Source organism: Micropterus dolomieu, linkage group LG13, assembly GCF_021292245.1.
Source record: "Micropterus dolomieu isolate WLL.071019.BEF.003 ecotype Adirondacks linkage group LG13, ASM2129224v1, whole genome shotgun sequence".
Taxonomy (NCBI): domain Eukaryota; kingdom Metazoa; phylum Chordata; class Actinopteri; order Centrarchiformes; family Centrarchidae; genus Micropterus; species Micropterus dolomieu.
The window spans coordinates 17,747,125-17,759,833 of record NC_060162.1 but is presented as its reverse complement, the minus strand read 5'-3'; the positions used below and the strand labels follow the sequence as shown (position 1 = coordinate 17,759,833).

At 40.4% G+C, this 12,709-nt stretch overlaps 1 protein-coding gene across 1 annotated transcript in view; it reads left to right on the top strand.

The window, feature by feature from the left end:
• Positions 1 to 12,709, top strand: part of LOC123982234 (transmembrane protein 132C-like) — a 217,197-nt gene that overhangs the window by 196,946 nt on the left and 7,542 nt on the right. The window contains exons 7-8 of the mRNA XM_046067658.1: positions 62 to 270; positions 2,856 to 3,165. Coding sequence (XP_045923614.1) covers positions 62 to 270; positions 2,856 to 3,165 — 519 coding nt within the window. The remainder of the gene's footprint in view (positions 1 to 61; positions 271 to 2,855; positions 3,166 to 12,709) is intronic.

Sequence of the window (12,709 nt, the reverse complement as noted above, 5' to 3'; positions counted from 1 at the left end):
TCACATTGATTCTTTTTTTTTTATCTCTGAATCTGTCTCTCATTTTCCCTTTTTTCTCCAGGTGTCAGAGCATTGTGACTATGTGTACGTCAATGGGAAGGAGATAAGAGGAAAGACCAGGGTGATGCTCAACTTTACCTACAGTTTTCTGAGCGCCCAGCTCGAGATGAGTGTATGGATGCCCCGCCTGCCCTTGCTCATCGATGTGGCCGACCCCGAGCTCAGCCAGATAAAGGGCTGGAGGGTCCCTGTTAGTACAGTCAACAGAAGGTTGGGCCTGATTGTGTATTGCATCTATACTGTTGCATGTTTTGCTATATATTATTGTATAACGAACCCCCGTTTTGAAAAATACACTGCAGCATTACATCAAAAGCTTTAAGGCAGCTATTTCCAGCACAACAAGCTCGACCTAAATTAACACTAAACTCTTGAACAAGCTAAACCATTGGTCAGTACACAGGCCAAATAGATTTCTGGCATTATCCGGTGAGTATCTATATATCACAGAACAAGTTGGCTATTTTAAAAATAACCCCAGGACAACTCTAAATTTCTTGATTTAGGTCATTAACCTGAGAGGTGTTTAACAATCCCTGCATGAGAATCTGAATCACATTCTTCACTTGGTAAAATAAATGGAGGCTACAATAAATTAGCTTGGTAGTGTTGGTGCAGATATATGAGGCATAAAATGCAAGGGCAGCTGCAGAGGTGGTATAATGTCTAATAAGTCATCGGACTGGTCTCCCAAAAGGTGCTTATGCTGAATAGCAAATTATTAATAATTTTGAGCATTGCAGAGGATGGACAAAATTCCTCAGGCTGAAAAGTGACACTGCGCTCAACAATCTGTGCGGCGCATCGTGAGTTTTACAAGATGGCTGTAGTAAAAATATTTAATGATTTTTCCTCAGATATGAATATGGCTGATTAAAATAGATATAAACCTATTCAAATAGAACACTGAAGCACAATGACTAATTTACATTTAATAATAGCTAAATATATTAATAATTATTATTATATTAATAATTATTAAATATAAAGCCAATATAACAATATTTACGTGCATGAAAAAATCTACAAAAAAGTACATCCCTGCCACAAAGTCACTGCAGTGTCAATTCCCATTGGCCTTCACCCCACAGGGTGGCACTCTAACACAAATACCCCCTGCTATCCATGCCTGACCACATCAGTCACATCTGTCAAATGCATCACTGGATGAAAAATGCATGTTATGTGACGTTTATGTGCATATTTGCAAGGGGAGGGGGGTTGTTTCTCAATGCCTGTATGCTACGACTTTGTGTGTGCTTATTTACATTTACACAAGGGCGTCAGCCACCTCATTAGACTCCGACACCTTGGCTGACCTGTCACTCACTACTACAAACATGACCTGACCTCATGTTTCTGTTGCCAGCCACAAATGTCACCTTGGTTTAGATTGCCGTCCTTTCACTGATGTGGTATAAGGGAAGGGAGGGGGGCATGGTGAAGGGAGGTTAGGAACTAAGCCAAGCCATTGGGCCACAGCATGTTAACCTGTCAGCCCGTTTTTCTGCCTGACCGGCTATGCCTCATTAAACCTAATGGAAACTGTCATTGTCACTCCCCCTGGCCTCCTGACTGTTAGAGAGAGAGATGAAGGCAGAGTAAAAGAATAAAAGTGAGAGTGAGAGAGAGAGAGAGAGAGAGAGAGAGTTGAAAAATAGATTACAGGGAAGTCAAGTTAGAAATTGATGTGAGATAGAGTGAGAGCCAGGCACGCAGTGTGACAGAGAGATGACAATGACAATGAACAATACAACAAAATAGACCTATTTCCAGTGATAAAGAGTGATGGAAGGTGAATTGCTGATAGATAAGAGTGATGTGTAAGCCTAATAGCCATAGCAATGTTTCGTCAACATGGCCGACTCTCTGGACACATCACTGCAGCTCCCACAGCTCAGCCTGGAGGCCAAAAAGTACAATATGTTGTTGTTTAATATGATGTATTATAGTAGCCAAGGGAGCCGTTTGTGTCTACATTCAATTTCTGTGTAATCTATTTTTGGAAAGAATTGGAACTTACAACTTTTGGAAGGTACAGTAAATACCAGTTAATCATGAAGGAAGACAAACTGCTTAGAAAATACAATAGAGCAGAATAAAATCAAATGCTGCACAGCCAAGGATATCATCTATTCTAACTTCATATTTCGGATATTTACTTATTTAACCTGGGATTATGTTCTATCTTATTAAAAATGACATTACAATGTCTATATCTATCTAATGTGGGTTAATGTGAATAAATGACAAAACAGACTTAAATAGGAGGAAAAGAATAAAACAAATGTGTCACAAAATTCCCCTACTGCATTTGCAGACATTCATTTATATCTGCAAAGTGTGCGCCGTGGGCCAAATAAATGGCAGACATACAGCAAAATATCAGTTGCCCTTTTAAAGAAAATGAGAAAGCAAGCAAGGCAGCAGTTTGTCTCTTCACGCTGTTTTTAATGGATTTTTGAAAACTCCAGGATCTTACGACTTTCAGGAGGTTGGGAAATCCTGCAGCATAACAAACAGAAGAGGCTTTGTCTGCAGTAAATACATCAGGGGATTTATACTTTAAGGGCATTAATGGTGATAAGACAAAAAATGAATTACATTGAATTGTGATAGGAAAAAGTAGAATTATACTGGTGATAACCTTCAAAGTATATTTTTCTCCTGAGGACCACTCTTGACATAAAGAGCTTTCAGTACTTTTTACGTCAGAAACAAGGTGAAGTGCCCTTGCTGTCTGCCTCTATACTTATTCCCATTGCTCACCTGCCCCTCTTTTCCCATTCCTGTAGGTATGAGAGGGTCACTGATGACAAGGATGAAGAAAATGGAGCTGAGGAGAGGGTAGAGAACAGCTGTGTGGCCCAGTATCAGAGCACTACCCTACGTGTCCTCACACACTTTGTGGCAGATAACGGTGAAGTTAGAGGAACCGGGGAGGAGGACGGGCTGGGACAGCAGAACTTCCTGCTGGGTAGTGACTGGCAGGTGGAAGTGACACAACTGGTCAAGGATTCTCTCAAACTGGAGGACCCAAAGGTTGCACAACTGCTGGAGGGCCAAGTCCTAATAGGACTAAGTGCTGGAACCACCAAACTACAGGTTGTATGTGTGTGCGTGTGTGTGTGTTTTGGTAACCTGATAAGCAGACTGCATTTTGTTTCACCTCATTATTCAATCTTACATCATGCTCATGTTAGCCGTTTTCTGTTTGGGGGGGGGGGGGGGGGGGTTTGTGTGTTTAGAGTGAAACTAGCTAAAGCTACAGGTATAGCGAATATTGAATAAGGCAGTATAGGTTTGGCAGCAGAAAGGGAAGTTACAAAAATAACAACATTCATTGCAGCAAGGCACAAATACTTAAGCTTATCACAAGCTGACAGAGAAACATGCCTTCATGGCACATATACCAAAAGCTTGCACCCCTCTTTCTCTCCTTCTCCTGCTCTCTCTCACTCACACACACACAATATTGTATTTATCTGATACTACAACCAGGTCCACGGTCAGGATGGCACGTGTGCCCGTTCGCACTTTAAATCAACATCAATCTGGCATTTACAAGTTAGCACAACACAAAAACAACACACTGTCGAAGCAGTGGACTGGAATCATAATCTCCTCTTTATTTATCAGTGGAAGAGCTGTGTGCACTGCAGGAGTGATTATGTGTGTAAGAGATAGAGTGCTGTTTCACTGTTGGCCTGGAGGACAGGGTTTAAATGGAAGGAAAAGTGACAAAGATATGTGAAGTTGCCTTTTTTGATACTGAGGAAATGGGGGTGGCTGAAATGTGTTCCATTTGTTATCATTAATTTTAACTTCTTACTAATCTATGCACATGTTATACAGTTGTATGAAGAGTGAATGGCTCTATAGGCCATTTCACAAACTATTATAAAAACCTCAACTGCTGCAGCTTTGTGTGCATGGTTACACTATATAAGCATTACAAATGTAGTAAATTGTTGCAGGGCTGTTTTGCACTATATCACATTGTATATTTACCTCCAATCTTAAAGATCAATCATCATAAGGACCGTGGTTGTATACATGAAAAACATCGGGATTGTTAGACATGTTGGCACCTTTTGAATGTCTGTGGCTATGGAGCCTGATTTCTTTTGCAGAAAGTTTCAGCCATTGTGATGTTTTTCCACTTAATGAATTCTTCCCACTTTTTCTTACCATAAAATGTATTCCTGCACTCGCTCACTTGATTTTAAACACAATCACATTGACTGGAGTGTATTGATAATGCATTAGGGAGATTGTGGCATTTAATTCAGATAAATGTTGTGCCCAACTTCAAACACAAGTGCTTTCCACTTGACACTGAAGTCAAACTGCAACTAAGGCAGGTCTGTAAAAAAAAAAAAAACACGGGCTTTTAACCCATGTGAGATATGCAAGTATGTCTCTGGCAATGAAGGAATCATTTCAGATATGTCTGCAGCGTAGCTTGATCTAGATCTCACAAGGTGAATTATAATTACTGGTATCTATAATAAGTGTCTCTCCCTTGAAATGCAAATGATATCAGTGAATGTAAAAGGTTAATTATACCACTGAAGGCAGACATGGTTTCATTGTTTACTGTTTAATCAGTTTAGGTTGAAAACACTTGTGTCACTGAGTACCGACTTTGGTATGTTCCTCAGGTGGTCTGTGGAAAGGTTTAATCATTCTGAATGAAAACATGGCAGATTAGGTGAACAGACTCAAGAGCAGACTCAGGGCAGGTTTAAATCCAGGAATTTAAAGTTTATTGAAAAGGGGTATGAGAGCAGAGCAGACCAGGGAATGGGGACCAGCAAGTAGATTTCCTGGCAGGCAGTGATCCTGAGCACAGAGAGACAAGGTAAGTGATCTCACAACAAACAAATAGAATATACGACTTGAGATTTGTAGGCCGCAGTGCAAATACCACAGAGGTAAGCTGACGATCTGGCGACGAGTGAGGTGAAGAACCGGGTGGCACCGTGCAGGGGAACGAAGGCAGAGTTGATAAGGGGTAATGGGTACTTATTTTTGACGGTGATGTTGTTCAGCCCACAGTAATCTATACAAGGACGCAGGGTGCCATCTTTCTTCCCCACAAAGAAAAATCCTGCGCCAACAGGTGAGGGAGAGACTGATGATGCCAGCTGCTAATGAATCATGAATGCATTTCTCCATGGATTCTCTTTCAGGACGAGACAGGTTATATAATCTACTGGTTGGGAGGGGGGGCTCCAGAGAGTAGGTCTATGGCACAGTCGTATGGTCTGTGTGGTGGTAAGGTGAGGGCTAAATCCTTACTAAAAACCCTAGCCAAGTCATGATAAACCTCTGGGATGGTGGACAGATCAGTGACTGAGGGACCTGAGTTTGAGGCAGAACTCTCAACAGGAGGTAAGGTGGACTGAAGGCAGGAGGAACGCCAGTAAGGGGGGGGGGGGGGGGGGGGGGGGACTGAGTGGAAGGGAGCTGTTAGTTCTCTCTGTGTCACTCCCGCAGGCGGTTGTCTAACCCAATAGCAAGAGAAACCAGAGAGTCAAAGTCAGGGGTCTCATCGCGTGCAGCCAGCTCGTCCTTTCGCGGTTCACTCAAGGCATTCTGCACTACCCCACGTAACACCTCATTGTTCCACCCAGAATCTGCTGCCAGCGTGCAGAACTCCACGGAAAATTCAGCAGCACTCTTAGCTCCCTGACACAGCTGTAACAAGCGTCTAGCAGCATTCCCTCTGTAGTCTGAGTGGTGAAACACTTGCTTCAACAGATTAACAAACTCATAAGTGTGATTAGGAACTGGATAATTGGCATGTGTAGCTTGCGCCCAGGCCAGGGTTCTCCCCCTTAACAATCCCATGATGTAACGTACCTTTGACTGATCAGGTCCGCAGTCGCTGCATGAACACAGTTGAGCACTAGAGAAGGAAAACCCGGCATTTATCTAGGTCGCCAGAGAACAGTTCTGGATCAGGTACATAGGATTCCAGGGGGGGTGGAGGTGCTGGAGGGTTAGGCTGAAAAGGAGCCGCTACTGAAACAGGTGGAGAGATTTGTGTGGTTAACGAGACTACTTGAGCAGTTAATTGAGAAATTTGATTCACCATGGCTTGATAGCTGTCCAGGAGCGCCCGGAGCATCGGTTCATGCTGTCCTAGCAGTTGTCCTTGGCTGGAAAGCACCATGTGGACATTGGAGGGAGCGGGGTCAGAGTCCACTGAGTCCATGCTTGTGGCCAGATCATTCTGTTATGGCAGATTAGGTGAACGGACTCAAGAGCAGACTCAGGGCAGGTTTAAATCCAGGAATTTAAAGTTTATTGAAAAGGGGTGTGAGAGCAGACCAGGGAATGGGGACCAGCAAGTGGATTTCCAGGCGGAGGGGGACAGGAGAGTCAAACGTAGCAAAGAAAAACTCCCGCACACTGTCTAACTTGCAAATTACATATATTGACACTATTCTTCTGAGGGTTCCTCTGTCCAACCCTTAACAATCCTGTATACGTATGAATATGCACACATATTATCAGGACCATTAAACATTGTGTCCTGTTGATTGTGTCCATTCATAAATGTATGCACTGCTACAAGTTATTTGTTGCACATATATAATAATGTGAACATTTTAACATTTATGGTGATTTTTTTCCTCTTGTTCTAGAAGTTTTATAAATTTCATTGTTGTTTCACAATTACATTATTGTTGTTTTGTTGGACCTATTGTTTTTTGGGTCATAGATCATATGCATTAGGTTTTGTCCTCTATTTATCTAGCATTATGTTTTTTTGTCTCTTGATATATAAGGCACCATTAAGATTTGCGAGTATGTCTATTGTTGTGAACCAACAGTGTGGATTTGTGCATTTTATATCAAATAAATTTGGACTACTCCAAATTCTTTCTCTCTCCCTGGGAGAAAGAAAAGGAGGGGTGAGATATCAACTCAACAGACAGCCGAAGCGACTCCAAGGAAGAGGTGAAAGGTTTCTTTCCCTAAGTGCTGTTTCTGGGCAGTCTGATTGTAAAACTTTTTAAACCTTTTTATGCCGGAAGGAACACTGAACAGAGATTAGCGTTTTCCTGAACAGCCTATCAAAACTCTTTGTTAGAGAGGGCAGGAAACCCTAAACTGCCCCCGCACACGTAACCATGGCAACTGACCTTGCTCTTTGTTTAATTACCTCACATCAAAGGATATTCTCCTCTTCACGCCCAGGTGTGAGGAACTCCAGGACACCCAGGGACAGTCCTAAATTCCTTTGTGTAAACAGAGTACTGTCTCCTCAAAACTCAAAGCATTTACTTGTTTAATTACATTTTTCAGTCACTCAACTAGGTCACGTTACCATGTTGTTGTTGTTGCTATTTGTTGTTGAAAAGAATCTAAATGAGTTAATTTTGCAGTGTTTTAATTTTCAGCAAGGTTAATGACATTCCTTCATTTTATGTGTAACCAATGCTTGTTCCCAACACTTTCTGACAATTCCTTTAGAAATGATGATAAAGAAATGTCATCCTATACTCGATTAATTTTCCAGCTTGAATTTAATGTTAAAAATAACTAAATTCCCCAGCTCCTAAGAAGATCGTTTTAGGTATTAATCAGAGCTATCGTCATGTAACCCCAGCTCCCCCAAGTGGACAAAATAAGTATTACAGGCCATCATCTGAAATGCCGGTAATGTATAAATATCACTCTGTATTTTTCATGTCCAATAATCTAATGCCATTCGTGGATCTTGCTTATATTCTCTAAGAATTTGTAACAGCCAATATATCCAGAAAGCTAGTTAAGTTCCTCTCATCTGATGTGATTCCTATGAAATGCTAACCTTTTAAGGTCTAACTACTAAACTAATTGTTTGCTTTTTATCAAGCGCTTAAAACTAAGAACGGTATACCCGTTTGATAATTAAGGTTTGATTGTGGGAAGATATTTGATTACAATACGCGCAAATAGATTTTTCTTTTGATTAGACATATTAAAAGTTAAAGAGAAGACAAACCCTCCTCCGGGAACAAAGGACTGCCCTCTGGGAACCACGCCCCAACAGACAAAACAGCGACACACGCGCTTGTTCGCTCTCACTTGTCCTCTGTTTTGTTCCTGGCTCTCCAACTGTGCTTCGGCACGCGCCCAGCGTGCCCCTCTCTGGCAACGCCCTAAGAGTTTGGCCCGGTGCAACAAAGCCCTTTGTTCGTTTTCAAGCCACACGCGAAGCGCCACGACATCGATCTTTCCCTCGTGTAACAGCAACTTTACTTGCCTTTTATTTTCTTTGGTTTTTGTTTTGTTAAAGTTATCAGTCCGTTATGTTACACTAGTTTTAATTCAAGAACGACCAAGTTATTTTTAAGCCTTATCCATTGAACTAACTTTCACTGATCCCTCCTCGGACCCACCCACATGGGCCCGCCAGCAGTAACAAAGGACGACCAAACTGCTAACCCGAACCAGGGTTAGCCCCCACTGCAAGTTTCTTCAATAAGCCGACAAAAGACGGACCTCAGGAGCAATTCCCTGGCAGAGAAAGCGGACGGCCAACGGTTTTAAGCTGTCCTAACCGAGAACGCACAGATCTCTGCCAGTGTGAGGCCGTTGACCAGCACCCGGCTGGGAGAAGCGACACGCAGTAAGACCAAAACCCTGCACTCTGTGGTCAGTGATGTCCCATAGTAACTCTTAAAACTCATAGCTTGCGTTCATTAGCTGCCCGTATGAGTCAAATACTCCCACAATAGAAACCCACATTCTCATTGTTTAGCCATTGTTTATTTCTTTGATGTATTTAACCGCATTTTTATATCACCTTAGTTAGTTAATAAACTCCACTGTAATCAAGGAATTGTGTGTGTATTGCCTGTCTCCAAGTCCCTGTCATGAGAATTTCCCCCTTCGATATGAGATTGACGGACTGATTTAAGATAATTGAGCAATTGTTAACTAACTGATCACTAGTGAATAATTGTCTAATTATTAGCCATACTCAGGGAATCCTGAGACCCTGGGCGGACAGAAAATCGGGTGTTGCCCCGCGAGAGATTTATGCATTAACATTTTCTGAATATTGAAATTCATAATTTGGTATTAATTCTCATACATTTATTAAAACAATGTAGACATGCTACACTATTTATGAGTGCATTTTATGATATTGTTTTGATATACATTCAGTATACAGAAATCTACATTCATCTCATGGAAATATGAATGAATGTTTTGTTAATGGCTGTAGGGGATTGGTGTAGACAAATAAGTCACCGCCCTCAAAAGATGGCTTCCCACTATGTAACACCAATTGCCTGATGAAGGTCTAGTACCAAAACGTTGTGTCAATATATATATAATTTGCAAGTTAGACAGTGTGCGGGACATTTTTTTTGCTAAGAAGAAATGTTGAAAGAAGAAATAGTGTATTTTATTTGCTCTCAATTGATTTAGTATTATTTGTATTTGGAAGCCCATACTGAATGTCTTAAAAGACCAAGCTGTTTTTGTAGATAGACAATAGACAATTTAGGAGAGTGTTGAATGTACAGCATTGTCTTATCTTTGTAGCAGCCAATGGTTTCCAGTCATTTAGTTCCTTTCTAGATAATAAACTACTGTGAATCTACCTGTTATCTTTTTAATGTTCCCCTAACAGCACTGCCTATATGAACTATGGTATCAGACAGTCAAACCTAGAAGACACACAGTAACTAAATATGCACATTGTGAAAATGATTATGTGACCTGAAGATCACCTTTATTAAAAAATAGAAGAAGTCCTGTCTCTATCATGAAAGAAACATAGTGCTAATAGAGTATATGACCTAATGTCTTAAGGCTTTGAATACAAAACACATTGGGAGTTTTATTTTTGATAAAAATGTTCTGAATTACAATGGACTTGGAAGTGAGAATTAAAAGAAAGCCAGTGATTTCATAGTGTCACTGAGGTATTAGAAGAGAGGAGACTGGCCATAGAATTTGATCATTAATACTGGGCTGCAAGTTCAATTGTGTATCAGGAGAAAAGAATGAATACTTTAAAGTGTTCTCTTTCTGACAATAGATGGCTACTTCCATGCAAAACACATTTTGAGAGACACAATCTCGGCAACATTGGACTGTATGTGATATTGTTGGTTGCACCAGACTAGATCCAGGTGTAAATGGGATTTTGTGGGTTCAGGTAGTGAAAGTCCTCTGAGATCTGGACAGAAATAATACAAGACAAGACTCTGACAGCTTTGAGAAAAAGAAGAGGGAGGGCTGGAAGGGGTCTTTAATTGCTCTCTGGGGGTGGAATGAAGCAACCTGTAAATCTGTAAACTCTGGAAGTGGTATAAGGAAGAGACTTGACATGTCTGGTGGGGGACTCTTACGACTGTGGATGTAGGTTGAAGGCAGGACCTGCAATCTCTCTAATGTGGTGGAGGAGAGACACGACATCTCTGAAAATTGGACAAAGGACTCTGATAAACGGGAGGAGAAGGGATCTGACTACTTCCAGATAATCAAGGAAAGGAGTCTTGACATCTCTGAGGAGAGAGCAGTAGAAAGTCTGGACATGTGTTAGTATGTAGTCAGGGTTAAGATGAGTTAAGCTGATTGTTGATCTACTTGAGGGATGCAAAAAATGCTCCTGACATCTTGTGGAGAGTTTGGTAAGGGGTTTATAGATTGCACATCCTGGTATCTTTAGAGGAGATAGACACAGTACATTTTTTTCATGGTTGGAAGTTAGCTTCTTCTTAGCTTTTTCTGCTAAGAGAAGGTAATGCATGGTTTCTTTAACTTTACACTTACTCAGGGGTGGAAATTAACACCCGCCAAGCGCCAAATGTGGATAGATTTTTTGTTTGGTGGCTAAATGTTGGAAGGCTACCCACATTGTATAAAATGTATTCAGTACGGTATCGCCATACAATATCTATTTAATGGTAGCTAACAGTAGCCTGGCGTTCTTGTTTGTTGTGTCACAGTTAAATTGGTTCTCGCTGTACATTTCAGGTGACTTGTGCTTGATTGGCGTAGATTTGGTGGGAGGAGGATTAAGTTGAATGATTAAGAAGCATCTAGTAAGTTTATAAAAAAATTTACTGTTATGTTTTAAGTACACTTAATAGCAATAAAATACTTCAATCTGGCGTCTTCTTTAAGCTTGTATTGTATTATCTCAAGTCAAAGTACTAAAACAAATGTATACATGTCTTCTGTTCTCGCTAAGTGTTATCCCCACAAACGTATACTCAGCTATACAGACAGCTAAACATTCTCTTAATCAAACTTCAAGCAATTGGCTGATGTGTTGGTTTTGGCAGTTTAATCAGGTTTTAGTGTAAAACTGTAGACAAAGAGCAAAAAGGATACACAAATTAAATCACACAAAGCCTTTTTTAAGAGCTATATGATATATTACAACACCATATATAAACAGGAGGACCAATGTTATTTGGCCAAGTACAAAGAGTAATACAAAGCAAACCCACTTGCTATATGCCAGCATAACAAACACATCTGATTTTACTTGACTAAATAACAAAGAATAAAATCAACCATGTTAACTAACTAAAACATGACTATCCAAGCAAAATATATTTTTAACAAATAATGATGTACTCATGTCTATTTTATACTAATAAACAATGTAATTTACAGATGATGCCATGAACAAACTGTGAAGGCAAAGATGGCATTAGATTGTAGCCAGCAGTATCATGTGGCTGTCAGGCAAAATCTGGAGAGGAAGTGAAGCACTTTTTCGTTTCTGCAGTTAAAGGTTCAGTGTGTAATATTTCTCAGGATTTATTGACAGCAATGCAATATAATATCTATAACTATGTTTTCAGTGTTGTAAAGACCTTACATAATGAATCATTGTGTTTTTATTACCTTAGAATGAGCCATTTATATGTACATAACTGCAGGCACTCCCTTCTGTGGTGGTTGCAGTATTGTGTCGTCATGTTTCTACAATAGCCGACAACGGACAAACAGCGCTACAGAGCGTGTTGAGTCATCACAGTATTCTTCTTCTGCTTGTATAATTCCGGCAGTGTACATTAAATGCATCCATAGAAGAAGAGGGAATAAGAATAATAGTATGCGGTCTGAGTTGTCTTCTGGTTTATTAGAAGTAAGAAGAGAAGTGACAATTGGACAAATAAACGAGCACACATGTAAAGAGCCGACAGTAAACTGGCCATAATCACAGACAGACCTGGTGTGTTTCTCCTGTCCACTTCTGCAAAATACAGTGGGTACGGAAAGTATTCAGACCCCTTTAAATTTTTCACTCTTTGATTCATTGCAGCCATTTTCCAAAAATCAAAAAAGTTCATTTTATTTCTCAGTAATGTACACTCAGCACCCCATCTTGACAGAAAAAAACAGAAATGTAGAAATTTTTGCAAATTTATTAAAAAAGAAAAACTGAAATATCACATGGTCATAAGTATTCAGACCCTTTGCCGTGACACTCATATTTAACTCAGGTGCTGTCTATTTCTTCTGATCATCCTTGAGATGGTTCTACACCTTCATTTGAGTCCAGCTGTGTTTGATTATACTGATTGGACTTGATTAGGAAAGCCACACACCTGTCTATATAAGACCTTACAGCTCACAGTGCATGTCAGAGCAAATGAGAATCATGAGGTCAAAG